This window comes from Chionomys nivalis, chromosome X (assembly GCF_950005125.1).
Source record: "Chionomys nivalis chromosome X, mChiNiv1.1, whole genome shotgun sequence".
Taxonomy (NCBI): domain Eukaryota; kingdom Metazoa; phylum Chordata; class Mammalia; order Rodentia; family Cricetidae; genus Chionomys; species Chionomys nivalis.
This window is the reverse complement of record NC_080112.1, coordinates 35,058,802-35,083,654: the sequence shown is the minus strand read 5'-3', so window position 1 is coordinate 35,083,654 and position 24,853 is coordinate 35,058,802. Positions and strand designations below refer to the sequence as shown.

General features: G+C 35.3%; 1 protein-coding gene across 10 annotated transcripts in view; it reads right to left on the bottom strand.

The window, feature by feature from the left end:
- Kdm6a (lysine demethylase 6A) overlaps positions 1-24,853 on the bottom strand; it is a 145,450-nt gene that overhangs the window by 77,804 nt on the left and 42,793 nt on the right. For all 10 annotated transcript variants that reach the window (XM_057759296.1, XM_057759299.1, XM_057759297.1 and 7 more), the window contains exons 5-6: positions 12,740-12,798; positions 3,286-3,406 (exon numbers count right to left, since the gene is read on the bottom strand). In XM_057759296.1, the coding sequence (XP_057615279.1) occupies positions 3,286-3,406; positions 12,740-12,798 (180 nt within the window). The remainder of the gene's footprint in view (positions 1-3,285; positions 3,407-12,739; positions 12,799-24,853) is intronic.

Genomic DNA, 24,853 nt, shown 5'->3' with positions numbered 1-24,853 from the left:
TTAAGAGTGTTTGTTGCTCAATCATGAAGACGAGAGTTTAAATGTCAGCTCCCATGTCACAAGCAGGGTGTGATCTAAATGTCTGTAAGGGGACAGAGAAAGGAAAATTGCTGGGGCTTGAAGGCTTCCAGACTAGCTGAGAAACTGTGAGCTAGTTCTAGGGTTTAGGAAGAACCCCTAATGAGAGAATAAAGAAGACATCCTCTTCTGGGTTCAATACATGCACACCTGCATATAAATACATATACTTCCACAAATCTGATCTGTAATGGAAGGAATATTCACAGTACCCTCATTACTAAAATATTCTTTTTATTCGTTTCATCCCTCCAATATGTAGAAACAGTATATTTACGGACTTGAACCTTGCTCAAAGACTGAGCATAACTGTTCTAAGAATGACATCTCCTCTGATAAACAATTAGAAAAGACCATGTTTTATTGCATCTAATAAGATGAAAGATGAAATACTTCTGAAAAGATTAACATGAAGATAGGATCATTCCCCTGAATGAATGATGACCACTACCTATTGACATTACTAATAAATGACAGCACTATATACTAGGCACAAAAACTACTACATGTGACTATAAAAGTATCCCTCATCCACAAAAAAAAAAAAAAGTCAAAATAGAATTAAAAGGAATCATCTTTGATGAAACTTCGGGTCAATTTACTCAACTAATTCTAAAGGTTTGATTTCATACATGAGCTACTTAATTTAATTAAATTTACTTGTATTTATATATGTATACATGTGTGGACAACCTTCAGGAATCTGTTCTATCTACCATGTGGGTCCTCAGGAACTAACTCATCAGGCTCAGTGAAAGAGATCTTTTCTCTGCTAACACTGCAGCCTAAAAGGCATCTATTCCAACATACTGTGCCATAAAAAAGTCTGATGTGGTAGAAGAATCATCAGAGGTTCTCCCCTTATCCAGATGGAGGTAAAGTATTTCCTTTAAAAAACAAAACAAAACAAAACAACAACAAAAAAAACCTGGAAGTCGTCCAAGGGAGAAGTGAACATCCTTCTAATTTCTACCTCCATGCACTGCAAGCTAAACATTTACAATAATAAACGAAAATAGCTGCTCTTGGAACCAAAAAAAATGCTGAGATTCAAAAATTTCCATTTAATAGACAATGAATACATAATTTAGAGAGAAGGCTTTACAAAGTAAGTATCAATGCAAAGAGAAAATCAAATCAAAACCTCGATATTGTGAAAAAGAAAAATATCAAGAGCTCTTAAAATCACCTGTTTATAGAAATTTATTCAATATCTGGATGTTATCAATTATTTTAAACAAATAACAACTCCCTCCCTAAAAAGAAGGCTGCCCTTACTTGGAGCATTCTTGGTAAGACAAACATGATCCAGATTTATTAGTATTTTTTTACCTTAGCACTGAAAAACTATACATGATATTTTGGTTGAGAAGCAGGAATGCTTTTTGTTAGATTTGAAATACCACACCTCCTGATTTAAAGGAACTTCTAATATTGTTGCTTTCTTGAAAACAAAATTTTTTTCAGATATTACTAAAGTTATCACTGTACTAACATTCAGGTATAGTCACATTCTGTAATTTGGAACACATCTAATTACCACGCACAATGCATACTCGTAATAAAGTTTGTTAACTGCTATCAATCCTTCTACAATTAAGAGGGATGTTTATTTTGTGTAATTAAACAGTTAGAAATCTTTTATAGCTAATGAAAACTGATTATCTAGAAGGAACTTTTAAAGTATATAAGATGACATTTCTAAATTTATTTTCTACTTCAAAACCAATGATTTATCATAGTTTATTTTAAAAAAAAAATATTCCACTAAGCTGAGGAAAACTGTAAATTCCAGGTATTATTATACTCTGCACATTACTTAAAGTCATGCTGGGACCTATTCCTTGGCTGCACTTACCTTCAATTATTGTGGTCTACATTTTTTACAATCTATTTGTCTTAATGTTCTTGGTTGCATAACTCTTATCATCATTTTTCTTTATAAAAGCATGAAAGGTTGGAGGAAAAACGGTATTTGCACAGTTTTCTACAGTGGTATAGTATTTGTGTTTTAATAATAAAGCTTGCCTGAAGATCAGAACACAAAGCCATACAGGCCAGGCAGTAGTGGCACACACCTTTAATCACAGCACCCACATTAGTTACTCATAGAGGCCAGGTGGTGGTGAGACACACCTTTAATCTCAGCACTAGAGAGGAATATAAAATGGGAGGAGACAGTTCTCACACTCAAGTCTCAGTCTTAGGATTTGTGGAGGCAGGATCGCCCATTTCGGTCTGAGGTAGAGGTTAAAAGCTGGCTGCTTTGTTTTTCTGATCTTCAGCTTGAACCCTGATATCTGTTTCTGGGTTTTTATTATTCATGCTATAGTTTTCTACTTTAAAAATCTAGAACAATTAGGAACACTTATAGATAGTTTAAAAACAAAACACTTCTTGGCAGTTCCTTACTAGTGAGTTCAAATTACAACCAAATGTGAAGTCATTCTTTATCTCCCTTCCCACAACCTTTAGAATCATGATCAATATGCAACAAAACTCAGCAGTCATTAAGTTCATAAAACTGAAAGCTTGCCCCTAGGACATGTAATCTTTCCAAATTAAAAATTTTTGTCATGTAGGTAAGTGTTATTTTCATGAAAGTCCTAGTAATGATGTCAAAGGCAGAAGAAACTCAATATAAAATGAAAATTGGGAGAAATACTGAATGTCCACTGGTAGGAAGATACTCAACCAACAACATATTATTTTCCCCAACAATATTTATATTTATAAACCAGTAGTCCAAATGCCACGAAAATACTTTTTATTATATAAATGCAAGACATGTCTTGCTGGTTGAAGTGGATAAATTTATATAAAATTATGTAAAGAAAAATGGTTGATGGCTAGGTCACAGACAAAACATTAAGTAGCAGTCTGTGGCCTCTATAATGGACAATCACTTCTTCAGGGAATTGCAGATGCCCCAAGATCCTTTTCTAATAGACCTTAACAAAACTTAAAACGAAAGTTTAATTACGGTATGATAAATTACCAGGCAGCTCTCAGTATCAAAACACATTGTATTGTGAAATCCAATTTTTCTTTCATTTCATAGTTGATGTACAGTTCCTTCATCTAAATAAATTTTCTTTGAACATGCCAAAGTAAGTTAATATTTCTCAATGCTCTAATATTTAACAATAACAGCAACAATCAGAGAAACACAACATTGTATCTTGAAAAAAAAACCCAACAACCTACCTTTAAACTAGACTCATAGTCTGTGTTCACTTTGAACATAAGCCCAAGTCGTAAATGAATTTCCTTGGCTCGACAAAAGCTGGGATCAACATAAAGCACCTCCTGAAATGCTTTAATTGCCCTGAAAGAATATAGACATAAGATATCTTAACTTTTTACATGCGCATGCTTTTCTGCTTGGTAGTACAGTAAAACTCATTTTATGCAAAACAATTTTTAAATCTCAGGTTTATAAAAATAATGTGTTATTAAAAACTAAAAAGGAGTACCTAGCCCTTTTATACAATTAAATGTACATGATCTAATTTCATATAAAATGGGAAAATTAAGCTTATTCGAAATTATTCAAACAAACAATATTTCATGGTTTAATAGAATTCTGTGTAAATAAACAGTTTCATTGCTTCTGGAATTTTTTGGGAGAGGTAGAGAAGAATACACAAAAAGGTTTGACTTAAAAGGAGAGGGCAAAGTTTAGAGATTAATCATATTTCTAGTCTATTATATAAAATAAGTCTTCTTTTTAAAACTTTGTAGCTGCTTTCCATGTTTTGGCATGCAATCCATTTGCATTTTATATTGCTTTAGTGAGGAGTCAAGTTTTCATTTCTGTATTAATATCCAACAACTCCCACATTATTTATAGAAAAGACCATCCTTACTTAAAAACTCAACGGAAATGCTGACATTCACGTGCATCTGTTTCTAAGTTTGTATTCTAGTTAACTTTCCTTGGTCTATCAGTTTCTTTTCCTCAAATTCTCATTGTATAATTTCTTTAAAAAAAAAAAAAGTATGATTTCAAGCAGAACAAATCCAGGGAAGAGATTCTTTTTACTGAATAGACTTCTATTCTGTCATTGCCTAACTTGATCATGTTAATTACCACCTGCTCAAAAGGAGTATTCAAAATGCTTTGAATTTTAAAAGTTACAAATCTACTGGAATAGAGATGCAGTTCAGATGGCACAGTGCTTACTTAACATGCATGAAGCCCTAAGTTTGATCCTCAGTACCTCATAAGTCCAGCATGGTGATTCATAGCTGTTTATCTTATACTCAGAAGGTAGAGAGAAAGATAATGAATCAGTCTAGGCTACTGAGACCCTTTCTCTAAAATGAAAATGTCACAAATGCAAGATCTCCTGAGAAAATTGGAAGCCATGGAGGTGGTAGGAGAACAAGGAAAGAGATATCATGGGGCTAGCAAGAAACCATTGAGGGAGCCATCATGGGGCTAGCAAGAAACCTACCAGGAATCCACCCTAGCTAACATCCAAAGTAATTGTGGAGGGAGTGCCTGAACTGGCCTTTCCCTATAGCCAGATTGATGACTATCTTAATTGTCATCACAGAACCTTCATCCAGCAGTTAATAGAATCAGATGCAGAGATCCACAGCAGAGCATTGGGCTAAGCTCCCAAAATTCAGCTGAAGAGGAGGAGCAGTAATATGAGCAAAAGGGTCAAGACCATGATGGGGATACTCACTGAAATAGCTCACCTGAGCTAATGGGACTCTGAACTGATAGTAGGGGAACCAGCATGGGACCAAACTAGACCACTCTAAATGTGGGTGATAGTTGCATGGCTGGGGCAGACTGTGGGGCCACTGACAGTGAGACCAGGATCTATCCCTACTGTTCATACTGGCTTTTTGAAACCTATTCCCTTTGAAAGGGATACCTTGTTCAGCCTAGATAAAGTGGGGAGGGCCTTGGTCCTGCCTCAAAGCAATGTGCTAGACTTTGGTTACTCCCCATGGGAAGCCTTAGCCTCTAAGGAGTGGATAGGAGGCTGTGGTGGTGGGAGGGGGAGGGAGCTGGAACTGGGATGGTATATTAAATGAAAAAAGATGGTTTCCTTTTAAAAATTAACTAATTTTAAAAATGTCACAAATGTTAATATAATTACATAGCAGGAAACAGTAAAATAAAATTAAAAAAATCTACTGAGTTATGGTAATATTTAAATCCTATTGATTTAAAACTTCTACTAAATGATGTATCATTTTACCAGTATCATATATTCTTTGTAAAGCTTTTTAAGAGCTAGCACTAGTCTTATAATCATTAAGCTGGCTATTATGAATCTTAGAATTTTTTAAAATAATCTAAATATATTTATACAAAAATATATCACAAAATACTTCATATGTCTTTAGTAATTTTAATGAATCACACCTTATCTAGTTTTTTTCTTTTAAAAAAGTGACTATTTATATACATGTTTATTTGCAATGTTAAAGACTTCTACTAGACACTTTGTCAAGAGGAACAAAACTTTATACCTGTTTATGGCAGTATTTGACTTTCTTCCTGAAGAAATAGGTATTTATCTGTTAGATGATTTTCATAAGTGGGTGGGAAATGTGTAAGAGAGGAGTCAACGGGCTGACAGAAAATAATGGGGGGGGATTTAAAATCTTATTTAAAATGTGTCAATCAGTGCAAGCACAAGGAGAGAAGACAGTGCATGCCCGTGGGCAGAAGCGTCAAGAAGGTTAGAAAGAGAGACCAAGAGCTCAGTGGAAGAATATATGAGGCCCTAGGTTCAGATCTAGCAGCAGCCCTTTGCTCTCCACAAAAACACTAACAAATGATACCAATTTGAACACATACAGTATACCTGAAAAACAGTACACAGAAAGGGTTCAGAAGCTTTTAGGGTGGTGGTACTATTTTACTTCTTCACCCAGATGACAGCTATATTGTTTATTTTTCACAATAGCATGTTATGATATGCATTTATTATTTAGACCATTTAAGGTATACTTGTACTAACAAAAACAATGACCTAGAAATAAAGATGTAACTGAGCTAGAAGAGTGCTTCCCTAGGTTCCAACCTCAGCACTGAGGAAGTGGAGACAGGGGGATTAGAAATTAGAAAGCATCCTGGCTGCCTAGCCAGTGAGCTTAAGGCGAGCCTGGGATACATGAGACTCTGTCTCAAAAATATAAAAGTCATGATTAATGCTTCACAATGTCCTTAGGAGATGAGTCAGAAAAACTGCTAAGCAATGTGCACATGTGCCAATAAAAACCCCAGGCAGGTGTGAGCCATAGACAAGAAAGAAAAGTGGGAAAGGCAGAAAAGAAGTTAGGAAAGAAAAAAGAAAGTTTATGAGAAAAAAAAGATAAGATTGAATGACATCAGTAAAAACCCATCTTCAAAAATATTTCCTGTTCTATCTCAATTAAAATTCTAGTTCTTCCCCCAAATGTACTGTTTTTGGATGTGGACAAACATGGTTTTATGTTAATATAATCTCTGATTAGGCAATCAGTCTAGATTCAGAAACACTAAAAACACATTAGGCTCAGTCTACGTTCACTCTTTAAAGTCTAAAAGTGTCAAGGCAGACACACATGCACAAATGCACAAACAGCAATATATATCCTAATCATCAAGTTGTCCTTGATGCTATAATGTTATAAACAATCCTCAGCATTTCATTATTAGAACATTTAAAAAACCCCTTAAAGATATTTTGCCTGGGGGTAAGGGGGCTGAAAAAATAGCTCAGCAACTGACTGCTTTTTTTTTTAATTGAAAAAAATTTCAGCCTCCTCCCCGCCTCCCATTTCCCTCCTGCTTCCCCCACTCCTCTCCCCCTCCCCCCACTTCTCTCCCCTGCTTTTCCAGAGGATCCAGGTTCAAATTACAGCCCCCACATGGCAGCTCACAACTGTCCATAACTCCAAGATCTGACACCCTCATACAGTGTGTGTGTGACAGAGAGATAGAGAGATTGATTTTGTGTGTGCGTGATAAGTTTGTGTTACATTTAACATCGTGGGCAGTTGCCAGTTAGTTCCAATCTCAGCTGGTTGTTGGCTGTTCTTCCTCAGCCCATCTCAAAATTCTCTTTTTTTGCAAATACTGGTACTCTTGTCTTCACTACTTCTGTTTTCTACCTATGGTATACTGTTTCCACTTTTTCTAAGCTTGTTCCTTCAGGTCTTCATTCTTTTCTTCTTATCTAAACCATCATCAACAAGAACAAATCAACTTAACATGTTAACTGATGCGATCACTTGAATACAACCAATACAGCTATTTGTTGAGAAGGAAGAACTCTACAGGCTCTTTACTAATCAACATCACCTAACAGACAATACATTTATTCATATATCTAAGTTTGACTTTCTGCCTAAACTTTTGCTGGTTTTTCTCTTGTGTGACACTTGGGCATTACACATCCCAGGAAAACAGAAGGTGGGAAGAGAGACTGCCGCTAAAGATTACATTCAAATTTTGGTTATTATCTTACTGTATATTCCTCTCTTTAAAATACATGGAGACTGAATATGGTCTCTGTAACACAAACTAGATGGTATCACTAGTAAATATTTTATCCTGATAGAATTTTAAAGCAATTTAATTTAATATTAAATGACTACTAAAAAAACTGTACAATACTTTGATAACATAATGCCTAGGAAAAATTCAGTTTTCAAATAGGCAAAGCATACATTTGACTGGAAAAAAATTTTTAAGGAACATATCGCTGTGCCTAGTACTATTGCTAATTTTTTTAATAGCCTAGAAGCAAGTTTTTATATCACCAGATTATTTCTATTGATTTTTGGGAGCTAAAGAATTGTTTCATTTAATCATAAGTTTAAAAAGAAAATTATATAAATCTAAATCCCCAATAGCACTAATTCCACAAAAACACACATGTGCTAAATATACTTTAAAAGAATGGTAACTTTTAAAACAGATTTCTAGAAAAATCATACTACAAAGAAAGGAGGGGGAGAGGGGAAGAGAGAGAAAGAGCGACACAATCATTTAGATCTATAGCAAACAATTCTAACAGAATGTCCCTTCCACATTTTTGGAATATTTGTAAAGAGAAATAACAAAACTTGAAGTGTCTAGGGATAATAATGCTATGTTCAGAGTGTTTCCTCAAAAATAAAGGGGAAATGAAGAAATTACATAATTTTTCATACAAATTAAAGAATAGTCTACCTCTAAGTTAATAGTAAAATACACATATACAATATATATGTACTCCCATACATATACATTCAGAAATTTACAGGCTCTTTTTAAGAGAAAATTAGAAAGAATTGATGAATTAACCAGAGACAGGTGGGTAAGATTTTCGAAGATGGAAAAGCAAAGAGAAAACAGTTCAAACAGGAAAACAGTTCAAACAGGAAATGTCATGAACAAAGTAAAGTGACCAAAAAAAAAATAAAAAATAAAAAAACCACCTTCTGGCCTCTTTAGGGAATGCTAATGTAGTGTGATTAGCACAAAAAATAAACTTGGACAAAATAAACTTGGACAAGAACTGGGCTACAAGGATCATTTGAGGTTGAATTAGAAGAGGAAGGAAATGTGAGGCTTAGTTAGAAAAAGCACATTGCAGGTGCATGTGCTGACATTTGCTAGTGAATCACCTCCCTCCTCTCTCTAGCCCTCTTTAGAAAATCTTCAATCACCATTACAATAAGCAGGGCACATTTTCCCCTCCTGTACTGCAAAATTTAAATATTTAGCCCCTAATTCCCCTGAAGTTTAACTAATCAAAACCCTTACAAATTCTCTCTGGTCATCTGTCTCACTAGTAAACTATATATTGTCAGAACTGCCTTAAATGTGCAAGTTTTGTTTCCCCAAAAGAGATTATTTAATAAACTCAGTGTATGTTAACATCAACTATTTATTGATAATAAAATTTCAAACTAAAAGCATGTTTGTTTAATAGCTCAAAAATAACCAATAAATAGAGGTTTTGATCAGACTCAATGCCAGACAAGCCTTGGGAACAATGGTATCAAAACTGCATTAGGTTTATTTTTTCCCCTAATTTCTTTCATCTTATCAGAATGCTTTAAAATCGTCACTAAAACCACCCATCTTTTCCCCTACTACATTCAGTGAAATGACCATACAGGAGAGCAGAAATTCCTTCTCCCTTAAGAGCATACAGTACTGACTGCTGTAGAAATGAATCCTAAAAAGCTGTACAAGTAATGTGTTAACATCTGTCCTTTAAAGCTCATCTCCACCTTCTCAATTAATCCCTTTTGATAACCTATCATAGTTGTCAATTACATTTGGAAACCTAAATTTCAAAATCTATGCAAGTAGCACGGAACTATGTATCGCTTACGTTTGCCACAGTGAGGCAACACTGATATTGATTGAAAGTATACTAACAGAAAATGCCAGAGATAGGTGATAAAGATATACACATCTTAGATATGCATGTAAGGATATGGCTAAAACCTGTACTGAAAGGAAAAGTTTCTATTTCTTTAATTATACTTTCTTTTTTTTTTTTTTTTTTTGGTACCTGGAGGGACAGCCGTGGGTGCTGGGAACCGAACTCTTATATTTTTGGTTGTGAGCCTAGCCTTTAACGGCTGAGCCATCCCTCCAGGCCTATACTTTCAAGAGTTAATTTTCCTCATCTTTTTCTGCCCATCTAAATTTCCCCTTTCTCTTTATACTCTCACTTGAGGATATAGGTTTCCTATGAAGACATCTTTATTTCAAAGTAACCCGAGCAATTGACCATTTTCATGCACACAAGCATGTACAAATAAAAGAACTCCTTTAAGAGACCATTGCACATAATCATGAGTTTCCATGTCTTTATTTTCCAATCTGGACATCTCACCTTAAACTCCTAGATTTCTGAGTATTAATAATAATAGAGCTGAAAAGTCAGAATTCAAATGAGGATCTAACAATTGCTCTAATGTATTAGTAACCAACTATGGGCTCCTCTGCCTAAGAAGAGGCTGTTGCTAAAACTAGAGAAGTTAATGAATGTAATTAAATGAAACAGACCCACCAAAAACAAAACTCCCACCGAAAAAATGAAGAGCATAATCTGTCAAGAAACAGGTTAACAGTAAAAACACAGTTAATAAAGTAATAATATATTAGTATCACCAACCTAAAACATGCATGTTGTTTAGACGCATTGTAAGATATTGTCTCATCAAATGCCAAGAGGTTACCAAATACAAACCTTATTTAAATTCTACCTGTACAAAAATTACAATATTCTGAGACATCTCTTTGTACAGATAATTAAAGGGAAAAAAACTTTTCTAACAACACTTCTCAACAAATTTCAAAGAATTTGGTGTTCAACCAGAAGTTCCTAATAGCAGTCGATATTTATCATGAAACATGTAACAGAGCATAAAGTAATTCAATCTAAATAAATTACTGTCAAATCAGTCTGTACTCTGAAACTTTCATCAAACACTATTGTGTGCTTTTCTGTTTGCAATTGTTCAAGCAATACCAAAGCAAGCTAAAGTATAAACAAGAGATGTAGACTTGGGGGAGAGAAGGGTGTTGACCAGCAAGCAAGTAAAAACACATCACCAGGGAGACTTTATGGACAAAGGTTTAAGGTGTATTATTCACGAAGTAGTCGAAGCACTGAAATTTAAGACATAAGAAAATGGTGGTGGACTAAGAATAGATCAACAGAAGGCACTTATTTAAACATTGCCTTGTCCCCTTTATTCAGTTTCATTTCTGAAATCAACTGAATAATGTAGAAATTATATATTATGAATCAAAACTAGCATGGTCATGAACTTATTAAGTAATAACAACTTCATTACTAATTTTGTTCTTACCTTCAATGAAGAGGTAAGCTCTGAGTTAACCATAGGTTTGTGACATAAAAATATCCATTCTTAAACTGGAGAGTTCCTTACTTTTTTCTTACATTATTTCCAATGAACCATAAAGATTTACCAATGTGCCCAAGAGAACCACTACAAATATGAACCAAAAGACACAGATAGATGCCTATGCGCATCTGTGATGTCACCAGAGTCTGAGACAAGAAGATTGCCTTAAATTTAAAGACAGCCTGCATTACAAAGTGATACTTTGATTTTTTTTTTTTAAGAGCCCAATAAACTCTTCTATAAATTGCCTTGGTCATGCTGTCTTATACAGCAATAAAAAAGCAACAAAGAGAGAAGTTTAATTTAGGATTGCCGTAAAGGAAGGAGTAACTTAAAAAAATCTCAACCCTGGTATGGTGATTTATGCCTGTAATCCCAGCACTGGGAAGAAAGAGATGGAGTGATCTAAGCACTGTCTACTTAGGAAACATTCTGGGCTAGCCAGGACTACATAGTAAATCACTGAGTTGTTTTTCCCCCCACTTATTCTTCTGTTTATTATTTTTTTGGGGGGGAGGTGCATGGAGAAAGGGCTAAAGAGAAACGGTGTGATTATTTTAATTTCAAAAAGTTAAAAATAAATGTTTAAAAAGGTGACGTTTTATAAAGATAATCATAGCTTTATAAAGTTGACAAAGCAAAGTCATGTTCTTCTGGATGCTTAAAATTATTAGAGCACAAAGGTATACCCTTAACATGTGATATTTCCTTAAAGGATCAAAAGCCAACCAAAAAAGCTAAAAGCTAAGACAGAAGAAAATTAACAAATGTCACCCATGTCTAAAGTTTCCTTTTTAAGAAAGATGGAGGATATCATTGTCAATTCATGCAAAACTTCAATAATAATATAAGCATACACATGGAGTATATGACAGAATTGTAATCTTTGGCCAATGAAAGCAATCCCCTTCCTAAGGATTTCAACCATACCCACTTAGCTTAAAAAACTAGCACACAGAAGAAACTAGAACAAAAATCAGAAACACTTTAAATTAAAAATACCAACACAGGGCTTTATAGTTTAGAAAACATACAATTCTTGGGTGACCTTCAAAATTTTCTAAAAGGCAAATGATTATACAGTAGTTTGATCGTTTCTGAAGTTAGAGTATGAATCTCTCTACTCAAATTCTATATTCTTTCCATTAGAGCACACTTCTGTCTTGTCTGATAAAAAAGCAGTGACAGAAAGAGGGTCACAGTAGCAGGGTCCTACATTTGACAGTCTATTCAAACTTAGGTGCTACTATCGTAACTTTATATTTTATAAGAGAGACAGAACAAACTTTTAATCTGGTACTCAGTTACTAAAAGTTGCAGTATGCTACCCAGTGTATAACTAACTTTCCAAAGTCAAAGAAAGTAAAAAAATAAAATAAAAATAAAATACTAGCCATCATGGATATTTCTTCTGCAGATCTTGGGATCTAAGTTTAATCATATTCATTCTGCAGTTCAAATAACCTAGGGGTCACCAGCCAACAATGAGTAATGGAGAAATTGAAAATTTTTCCTTTTTCTAACCCTCTTTGACTAGGATCTTATAGCATAAATAGTTAAAAACACAAACAATTCTAAATAAACTAAGGTAGGTCAATACTTCTGAAGAAACAATCTAATTATCTCAGGAGATTACTGAAAACAGAAGAAAAGATTTACTAACAGCAACATTTTATTTAACACACACTCTCTCAAACCAGAAAATATAAATAAAACAAGCTAATTATTGGAAACAACTGGAGTCAATTTTCTGTATGACATGTTAACTTACCACTGAAATGCATTGTAATGGAAGTAGACCAAACCAAGACCGTATAAAAATGCAGCATTCTATAAAGAAAGGAAAAAGAGACTTTTAAGGCAAATAGTTATATGAAATGTATATTATACTGTTGGGGCAAAACATGGTATTCACAATGTTTTAAGCTCTTAAAATTCTTATGCTATGAAACAATATATTTACAATATATTTTTCAAACACTAAAATGACAATTATAAGTAAGCAGATGGCATAAAATCCAATCAACTTGGAAAAATATTCTGGTTTCTGTCTAATCAATTCTAGGGGGAAAAAAATCAACTAGTAGAATTCAATCAGCAAATTAAACATAAACATCTATTCTTCAGAGGAAAGAAAATGCTTCGATTGTACTATCTTATTTTTTCCTATTTGCACATGTATATATGCTTTCTGTGAAAGTTTTCCCTCAATTATTAAAATCTTTTGAATTGAGCTAGTCTGGTTATCAATCGACTACGCCCCTTCACTGCCACAGGGGGGTTGGGAGCAGCGCTAAAATTCAACAGGAATTCATAATATAACTCCACAACAAATTTTACCACTAATAAAAGAATTTGATAGCAAAGCAACACCTCCTGAATTACATTTATGGGTTTAACCACTGATTTCTTTTTGTAGTTTAAAAAACAGGAGCTATACTTACTCTTATCCATTTTATCTCTCTCTCATATCCAAATAGCTAATTACTTTTAGGTTTTTGCTGTTGTTTTGTTTTCTTTTAGTTTTGTGGATGACATGTACCACCACACTTAATCATACTCATCTTATACAAATGGCAAATGTTTGAGCATACATATATACTATACCAAAAATGATGCAAAGCTGTTTTAGTAAATCTTTTCTAAAAGTCAAGCTTTCAAACTGTCCTTTTCTCAAAATTTCTCTTAAATTGTTCTCTTAAATGTCTCTGCTTTCTAAGCATTAAAAAAATTTTAAACTGGGCCGGGTGGTGGTGGCACACGCCTTTAATCCCAGCTCTCGGGAGGCAGAGGCAGGCAGATCTCTGTGAGTTCAAGGCAAGCTTGGTCTACAAGAGCTAGTTCCAGGACAGGCACCAAAAACTACACATAAATCTGAAAGACCCCCCATACTTGAAAGACCCCCATGCCCACATACTATGTTAAATTCTACTGAAAATTTAGCTGTGCCCCCGGGCTCAGCCGATGCTAAAACTGGATATCTATGGGTTGCAGACTCACTGACTAGGCTAAGGAGAGGGATACTCCATCCCCCAAGACATCCTATCTAATTGCCAACTTGCTACAGCGTGTTTTATCTGTCTTTATGGTTTTTTGGGGAAATTCGAGAATAGACATGGGGCTATTCCCAGGATAAGCTAAGCCCACCAATTTGAGAGTCAATGAAATGCTTGTGCTATACTACCCTCTTATGTAATCATTTTTCCCTATAAATATGGTTGTTTGAATTTGCCTGGGGTGGGCAGTTGGCGTAAGCTACTGTTGCACCCTCAGGTGCCTGTGTAATCAATAAAGACACCTCTTGCTGATTGCATCTGTTGGCCTGAATTATTGAGACTGGGGGATTTCTCACACTGCCCTTGAAAACGAGGGTTTTTCAAACCCTGTCTCAAAAATTTAAAAAAAAATAAAAATAAAACTGGGGCTGGAGAGATAGCTCAGTGGTTAAGAGCACTGGCTGCTCTTCCAGAGGATTGGGGTTCAATTCCAGCCATTCACATGGTAGTACACTATTATCTGTAACTTCAATTCCAGGGGATCTGACACCTTCACGCCAATGCACATAAAAATGTTAAAATAAATTATCTTTATAAAAATTTAAACTATGCGCTGGAGAGATGGTTCAGCTATTTAAAACATATGTTCTTCCAGAAAACCTGGGTTCAATTCCCAGCACCACATGGCAGCTCACAACCATCTATAACTACAACAGTTCCAGGAGATACAATCCCCTTTTCTGGTCTCCTTAGGGATCAGGCACATACATAGTATACAGATACACATGCAGGCAATACACCAACACATAAAATAAAAATAAATCTCAAAAAATATTGAAACTTATTAAATTGCTTCTTTTTCAATTATGCTGTTATATTTTCTAAGAAGTATACCATTAACTAAAGGTTTTAGCACTAGTTAGTAGTTTATTTGGTGAGTTGACCTAGCTGAACACCTGTAAGGAAATGAAGATGTTAGGAAGAAAGGAGGTCAATACAGGATGCACTGTTGAGCTGATTATGGTTGTTAGCAACTGGGACTCAATCTTGCTGGAAATCTCTGACAAATAGTGTGGAACACTTCTCAGAGTCATCTTGCCCTAAGTGTAAGGAACCAGAGCACACAGCCCACAATAGTTATAAAACACTAACTTGAGAAAAAGAGTGGGTGGTTTAAGTTTAAAACCCCAAATGTAAACAGGTAGATAATTTTTTGCACAAGAATTTTTAATAATAAAAATTTTCCTAGGACTATATTGTTCATTTCCTTTAAAGTCGATGTGCCTTCTAAAAACACTGAAAAACATTTAACTACATTGTAAAATCTAATAATGTGGTAATTTACTTTCATTATATCCTCATTACCCCCAATTTTCCAAATGAGAACATTATATGTGACTAAGGGATTGAAGAGTTAAGAAGGTCTCAACATTCATTTTGAAAATTGGTATTTAATTTTCTTTAATTTCGCTAGAACTGTTTTTAATCAAAATCATTCATTTCCTATTCCATCCTCTGAACAATACTGAAGAGGCTGTACAAAACTAACTAAAATAAAATGTATTTCTCCAATTCTCAAAAAAAAAATGTAATATATGATACAGGAAGAAAAATATAGATACTCCCAATATAGGAACAATTAAGAGTCACGAAATGCATTATCTATAAAGTCAAAACCTGAAAGACAACTACTTTCTTGGAAGATGGAAACTGTCAGGAGCCGTGTCCCCCCAAAATTTACAGGAAGCACCGCCGTGAGGAGTTTTTGCAGAGGGCTTCACTTTCCAATTGTATTGAGAATAGTTTTATTGACAAAGCCTATCCCATACCCAAATTAACTGTTAATAGAGAGCTATCTGTTAACGGAACCAGCCTCACATTCCAAACTATCTAGAGAACTAGGTGTGTCAACTTGTGACTTCCTGACCAAGGAATCGTGACCTGACCGATCGTAACCTCTTGGCCTACGTGACCGGCGTGGACCACGTGGCAAGATCCCGTGCCCCAGCCCCCCAAGCTCCTCATCCAGGGGCTATATAAGCTGTAACCATGACTCTAATAAACGGAGGCTTCGACAAATATGCCTAGCCTCCTTCCTCTTAATCAGCCTATGTATGTCTTTCAGGTGGTGCCTCTCCGTGACCCTGGAATAACTGACCAGCCAGGCGGGTTACAAACCCTAGACAGCATAACCCGTCAAGGTGGTCTACAGGAAACAATAATTGAATCCCAACAAGTATCTCTAACTTTTAAATTTGTTCTTAGCACAATGTATCATGATACCATTGCTTAACAAGAACTTAGTTTTGTTCAGAATGGCAATATTTTCTAAGACTAACAACCTCATGAGGCAGACAGTCTCATTTATAAAATAAAAAGAACTAAGGCTCGAAGAAAAGCAAATGCTCAAGGAGATGAATAAATACTAAGCAGCAGATATAGGGATTGACTAGGTCAGCCTCCAAAGCTCACTTTTAGCTATTTGTCTTTGGTTTTGTTATTTGTGTACCAATTGAACTTCAAACAAAAATGATAAAAACAGGAATGTGAGGCAGAAATGATGGCACATGTTGATAATGACAGCACTTAGAAGGCAGAGGCCAACTGGATTACTACTGTCAAGGTCAAGGCCAGCCTGATCTACACAGCATATTCTAAGACAGCTTGAGTAATACACACTAAGAATTTATCTCAAGGAAAAAACAAAAACAAAAAAGTGGCAATTAAATGTGTGTATTCCTTGTTGTAATATAGCATAGTATATCCCAATACAGCAGATACCCAAAGACTCACTAAATCTAATCAACCATCATTTAAAGCTGTGCTTAGTTCCCATGTGTGACCCAGTATCAGTATGAGACATTACCCCGTCTATTAACTAAGAGCTAAGTTTCATTTTTTAGTAACAGTGACAAAAAATATTCAAACATTTGGTGATTAGCTGTAAATCATAGCTGACAGCAATAACTAAGTTCAGAATACACCACCCTCAAAATGCAACATCTTAGTAATGTGGGATTCCTCTCTTTATCTGTGAATATGTTTTATTACCACTGGTTAATAAAGAAGATGCTTTAGCCTATTGCAGGGCAGAATATAGCTAGGTGGGAAAACTAAATTGAATGCAGGGAGAAAGAAGGCGGAGTCACCGGTAAGCCACAGCCTCATAGCGATACACAAATTAATAGAAATGGGTTAATTTAAGATATAAGAGCTAGCTAGGAATATGCCTGAGCCATTGGCCAAACAGTGTTGTAGTTAATACAGTTTTTATATGATTATTTGGGTCTAGGTGGCCAGGAAACCCCAAAGTAGAGTCTCCATTTACATCTTAGCATACTGATTATTTAAGCTGAAGGAACTTGACAAATATTATGTGCTAGAAGAATTTTCTGACCCTCACTAACCCTTCACCTCTGAAAGTCCTAAGACCCTAGTAGATGCCAAGGTATGAACATTAAGAGTTAATGAAACAGGTTGAGTACCTATACCTCTAGAATACCTGTGAGATAAAGAGAAAAGAACATCTCAGCTGAGGACACTTAGCTCATATCTCTACAAACTGATCTCTGAATGGGATTTGCTATAAACCCTGAAATATAATATATTCCCTCACAAAATACTATTATCTCAACAAAGTACTACTGACATCTCTACAAAAAAAATATTAATCTTATACAAAAGGATGGCTTGAATAAATATACTAACATCTGAATAAAAGCCTTGAACTTAATTTCCAGGAAAAAAAAAAGTAAGTAAATTCCCCGAGGTACAGGTATTGGCAAGGAATTTCTGAAAGGCTCAATAGCACAGAAAATAATCACCCCCTCTCAACTGACAAATGGGATTACCTAAGTTTAAAGGCCTCTATACAACAAAAGAGTTGTATAGAGTAAAGGACAGCTTACAGATTGGGCAGGGAGGAGGGGAAACAGGTGCACAGGAAGAGGTGTCTCAGACTACTACACATTTAATACCTAAAATAAGTGAAAAACTAAAAATTAGCCATAAAAAGGCAACAAATTCAGTCAATAATGGGTTAGTGAACTGAAGAAATAATTCTCAAATGATCAACAAATACTTGAAAATATGTTCAACACCTTCAGTCATCAGGAAAACTACCTTGAGATTCCATTTCACTTCAGGAAGAATGTGTTATCAAAAAAAACCAATGATAACAAATGCTGATAAGGATGTAGGTAAAGAAGAATTTTTTCCACTGCTGGTGAAAGTATAACTTCAGTAGCCACTAGAAAATCAGCAGGAAGTTTCTCAAAAACCTAAATATAAAACTACCATACAATAGCTATATCACTCCTGAATAAATATCCAAAGAACTCTAAGTCAAAATACCATAGAGCAGTGGTTCTCAACCTTCCTAATGCTATGACCCTTTAATATATAGTTCCTCATGTTGTGGTGACCTGCAAATTAAAAAATTATTTTTGTTCTTAATGCATAACTGTAATTTTGCTACTGCTATGTAGCAATGTAAATATATGATATTCAGGATATCTGATATGCAACCCCTATGAGAGAATCGTTCAATCCCCAGAAGGGTCATGACCCACAGGATGAGAACCACTGCTACAGAGGATTTGCACATCTATGTTTATTCCTGTGCTATTCACAGTAACCAAAAGATGAAACCAGCCTAGGTACCCAGCAACAAATGAGTAAAATAGATACAGATAAAGAAATTGTGGCTCATATACACAGTGATAATTTATTCTGCTGTAAAGAAAAATGAAGTCAAGACATCTGCAGGAAAATGGACAGAACTGGAAATCATTGTTATGCAAAATTAAGACATGCTCAGAATCACAAATGTTACATGTTTTCAGTTTGGCAGTAGTGGTGTATGCCTTTAATCCCAGCACTTGGGAGGCAGAGGCAGGTGGATCTCTGTGAGTTTAAGGCCAACCTGGGCTACAGAGAGAGTTCCAAGATGATTGGATTGCACAGAAAAACATATACGAAAGAACTCAATTTAAAATTCTACATACATAAGCCGGGCGATGGTGGCGCACGCCTTTAATCCCAGCACTCGGGAGGCAGAGGCAGGCGGATCTCTGTGAGTTCGAGACCAGCCTGGTCTACAGAGCTAGTTCCAGGACAGGCTCCAAAGCCACAGAGAAACCCTGTCTCGAAAAACCAAAAAAAAAAAAAAAAAAAAAAAAAAAAAAAAAATTCTACATACATGTGCATTTAAAAAAATTAAGTTTGGGGCTGGAGAGATGGCTCAGCCGTTAAAGGCTAGGCTCACAACCAAAATATAAAAATTTAAGTTTGTGATGAGAAGTAGCAACAGAGTTTCTAGAAAAGCTATAGTTTCTCTTTTTCTTTTTGTAAATGTATCCCTTCCTTTGAGTCAAAGTCAAGAGGGCTGAAGGGATGGATTACTTACAAGTCAGAGTTGTATGAAAATGACTTCAAAATGAAAATAGCAGTGCTCCTCTTCCCTCCTCCTCCACCCACAAACCCCTAGTACTCCACTTCTAAGGAATTTCTAGGCCTGAAAAACTCAAGACATTTTGCACAAACAAGCTGGTTATAGGGGATTCGAGTCCTATCAGCATTTTAAAAAAATGGAAGTAAAAACTCTAGCCAGACAATAACAACTTTGGTTGCTGTGGGTGAGGGGGAAATCAATCAACAGGCTAACATCTTTTAGAGCAGTGAAAATACTTTGCATGCTACCATAATGGTAGAGTCAAGCAGTTATACATTTTCCCAAAACAATGGAATGTACAACACAGAGTGAACCCTAATATATACACTATGGACTCTGCCTGGCAATGATTTGTCAAATCTTGAGGTTACTGATAGTAACTAATTTACCACTGTTAGGGGATGTTTTTTGATAACAAAGGTGTTATAGAACTCTGTTCTCTGAGCATGGTGTAGTCACTGAGGTCCTAGAATCAAGGCAGATATGTGATCACCTGCACAAGACATTCCAAGACTGTACCCATTAATATTCTTCTGTGGAAAGAATAGAAGGTTCATAAGGCTCAAGAAGCCCCACAAGAACATAAACAGTAATGGTTGCTGGGTAAAGACCATTCTCTGGTAGTGTAGTTGCCCATGCTCCTGAAGTAACCCATCACACTCAGGCTCCTGTTAAGTCCTCCCAATTAAGCCATGGTGGAGCTGGGTGACATTGTTTCCTTATTCTATGCGTACCATCCCTATCTGAAATGAACAGAAATAAACCTCCTGGGAAACATCACACAAAAGCAGGTTATATGTGTACAGAGGTGGGGGTAGCTGTTTGCTATGGAACTAAAACTGAACTTAAAAACCAATAACTGCAACAACACTTTCTATACTTTTCTAATAAGGCCCTAAACCACTATTGCCACTTTGTTGTTACTATTTAATAGTAATGGGCAAGGTCCCAACTCTTAGACCCACGCTGAAAAAGAAAACTACTACCTAATAATAACACTAACTTGTAAAAAAAACAAAACTGAACATAAATGGGCATGGTAGTCTTGAAAATATTAGAATTTTAAGACAATACAAGTTATAGACCATAGTAGAGTACCAGTAAGTTTAATATCTGAAGACTTTCATTTTACTGTGATCTACAGACTGAGAGGAAAAATATAAAATCTTTTTCCTAGGAACATAAATAGCACTAGCTTAAAAAAAAGACTCTTTCACAAAGGGTGAGAATGTGAGATAACAGAAGAGAATGCTGATGCAACTAATTAATTAATTCAAGACTCTAAAACTTTTATTAGACAAGCTCTAAACTAAAGGCAGTTTAAGACAACAAGGTTCTATTATTGTTTTTGTCTTTTCTGTTTTCTTTGGCAGTACTGAGGGTTGACCTTGTGGCCTCATAAATACCATCCAACTACTGTACCACTAAGCTGTTGCTCATTCCCAATTTTAGGTTGAAACAAGTTTGGCTGTCAGTCAACACCAAGTATTCTATATGTCATAATCATCTTTGGAAACAATTACATTTTATGTTGAGATGCAACTGCAAAATGAATTCATATCAAACTATGAAACACGCCAAAAAAGCTGCTATGCCAAAAAGCACTGACTCCTTACTTGGACACAAAGACAAGTGAAAACAGGACGAAAATCTGACATATCTAACTACATTCTGAATCTGTTTCTTGTTGGCTCTGACTCGTACCTGACTTCTACCTAACTAACCTATTCTACCTCCTTCCAGGCTAAGTGACGGAGATGTCACTATCCTACATCTGCAGTTACCTTGGATTTCAGGAACAAAATCATGCAGGATAGACCACCCACAAATGGAAGCAATTATTGACTAGGAAAAAGCTGTATCCTGTAGAAATAGTCACCTGCAAACCACCTTGTCATCTCAAGCACTGAAGACTTCTAACCATCTTGGAGGACCAGAGCAAGGGTCCATAAACGCTGGATCCATACCTTGACAAAAATTGCGTAATTATGCACATTTCTTAGCCCATTTTCTCCTTATTTTAAACCTAGAGCTCATGCCATTACCCAGATGATTATTTGGGGTTGCTGTACCTCTTTATCTATTCCTCTTTCCAAAGTGGCTACCATGAATAAATTTCTAACTTTTTAACCATAGAAAATAAATTTCTAACTTTTGTCTCCTTAATTGGGGTGTCAGGGTAAGTTGCCAAACTTACCGTGTTTCAGACTATCAGAGCCAGAAGTTTTATCTTAAAAGATTTGGAGCCGGGCGGTGGTGGTGCACGCCTTTAATCCCAGCACTTGGGAGGCAGAGGCAGGCGGATCTCTGTGAGTTCGAGACCAGCAAGGTCTACAAGAGCTAGTTCCGGACAGGAACCAAAACCACAGAGAAACCCTGTCTCAAAAAACAAAACAAAAAAAAAAAAAAAAAAAAAAAAAACAGATTTGGTTATACTACTTAAAAAAAAAAATCCAATCATGCCATCACTAATTCCACACAAAGTGATACAAAGCAGGAAAAAGACTTCACTGGAGATCATTTGAGGGGTAGGAAGAACAAATAAAGATTTGAAGGCATTCTAGAGGTTCTAGGTATAAACTTCCTGGTGGCTACCTCAACCCGTTGTATATCCTATAAACAGATAAAACTTTAAGAATCTCACATGGAATTGAGAAAACCAGATGTTCTGTGCTACTTCAGATTGTTTCTTAAGAAACAACAGTAAAAGTACCAATTCACTGCTTTGGTTTCAACAGCCAGTTCATTTTAGGCACCACAGAGTTAACAGAGATTTCCCATTTAAACCTGGATCCCTGGAAGATTTTTAGTAAAATTATTGATTGAAAATATTTGGGGAACAGGGATATACAAGTGGAGAGAGGCACAACTTTTACCTATCTGGTAGAAAACAGAAGGAGTAATTTTATATCAATTTTAAAGGATTAATGAGCCTAAAATAGAATACGCTAAAAATTATTAACAATGCATTACAAAGACAAAGACACAGAAATACAAAACTGAACTTAAGAATAGGCAAGTTTATTATAAATCTAAAAAGCCTGGCATATAGAGGAAAGGTAAAATGGGACCTAGGTGATATTTAAAAATATGGTAGGTTAAAAAAAAAAAACACATACACAAAACAAAACCTTCTAGTTATGAAGACTGTAATATTCAGATGCAGAAAACTGAATAAATAAAATGAAATCCCATAAAAATAGTAAAGTTGCAGAAGACAAAAAACAGATCTCTTAAAAGAAGCCAGGAGATTTAGGAGCTTGAAAAAGGCTTCAAAGACGTTTTAATTTCAGTTCAAAGAAGTACAGGGGATAGAGAATCAGCTAAACCACACCAAAATAACAGTAACAAACTTTCAAAAACATAGTAAAGCTAAAAGAATGGAAATAACCAACAAGTTTATACTAGAAAAGTAAATTAGAAATAGAATAAAAAGAGCTACAGCAACTGTCTTGAAAAACAAACAAAAAAAAGTAGAATAAAAGAATAAGAATCGGCCGGGCGGTGGTGGCGCACGCCTTTAATCCCAGCACTTGGGAGGCAGAGGCAGGCGGATCTCTGTGAGTTCGAGACCAGCCTGGTCTACAAGAGCTAGTTCCAGGACAGGCTCCAAAACCACAGAAAAACCCTGTCTCGAAAAACCAAAAAAAAAAAAAAAAAAAAAAAAAAAAGAATCAATGTATTCATACAAATAAATTTATATTACATAATTAAAGTATCACTGAATCTAATATTTTATCAAATTTAAGATTCATGTATAACAAAGAAAAACACTTTAAATTAAGGTGTGATTGCACTTAAGATTAAGCATTAAGACAGTTTTTAAAATAATTTTAAAGATATTTTATGATATACAATTTAGAGAAAATAAGATATTTGTCTTTCAGAGACTGATTTAATGTGCTTAATACAATTATCACCAGTTGTATTCATTTTCATATGAACGTAATTTCATTTTTCTTATGACTGAAAAAAATTTCAGTGTACAGATAACATGTTTTCTATATCCATTCATCTCTTCTTGTTGGATACCCAGGTTGGTTCCATAACTACTGTGAACAATGTTACAGTGTTTTAGTCACACAAGATTCCCTGTGATATGTAGACTTTAAGTCTTTTGAGTAAATACAGAGAAATAGTATAGCTGGATCATATGGTAGGTCTATATCTCCATAATGCCAGAATGAGTTTACATTCCCAGAAGTGTACAAGGGTTGTCCTTCTGTCTCCTCCTCACCAGCATTTTTTGTTACTTCCTTCTAATGACTTCTACTCTGATTAGGGTGAGAGAGAATCCCAACAGAGTTTCATTTACATTTCTCCGATCACTAGTGATGTTCAACATTTATTCTTCATTCTATGAGGATTAAGGTTTTGTAGGTTGTCGTTTTCGTTTGTTTAAAATGGGGTCTTATGAGGCCTAGGCTGTCCTCAAACCCCCTATACCTTGAATGTCTGATCTTTTGACCTCAACCTCCAAAATGCTGGAGTGACAGGCTTGAACCAACACATAATTTATGTTATGCTAGGAATGAAACCAAAGGTTTGTATATGCTGGTCAAGCACTCCTCCAATTGAGCCACATCCCCAGGCCACTGGCTAATTTCTTTGACAAGAGAAAATGTTAGCTAAATTTTTTAAGGATAGTCTTTTTCAACAACAACCAAAAATAAGTAAATAAATAATTCGAGACAAACTGGTTAAGAATTTAAATGAGCCCAGAAGGTATTATCATAAACAAATTGTAAAGTATTATACTGAATAGGTTCAAAATAAAAGCATTTCCTCAAAAATCTAGAACCAAATGAGCATGACCACTCTTATTTCATATAACACAATGGAAGTGTTAGCCAGGTTAGGTGAAGAAACAAGACTAGCAGAAAGGAAAGAAGTCAGATTCCACCTCTTTGCAGGTGATATGACTCTTATATACAAAATAACCTAAAGACTTTTAAAGATTATTAGAACTGATAACTGAACTAAGTAAGGCTGTAAAATGTGACAATGTACTATTATAAAAATATGTCCTACATTCTAGGAGACTGAAACTTTTGCTGGACCTTACAGCCAGTTAATAATACATCTTGAGGTCACTTATGATTTAAGACTGCTATCCTACTCTTCATTCTACCTGTATCTTTAACATTTAAGAGAACAATTTAACAACCAACCTTACTTGTCATGGATTTCCCATTTAACAACATAAGATAATGGACATAGCTGTAATTTTAAGCTCTACTTCATGTTGCTAACCCAGGAGAGCAATGTATACATATATGCATGTGTGTTATGGTAGTTATTTGTTAAAAGCAAAAATAGACTGAAAGCAATCTTATAAAACAAATAGCGACCAAAAACGTCAGAAGCAGCATATGGCTATTGTTTGACAGCAGTTGTTTGTTAGTTATGTGGGCCCACTGTAATTAGTAACATCTTA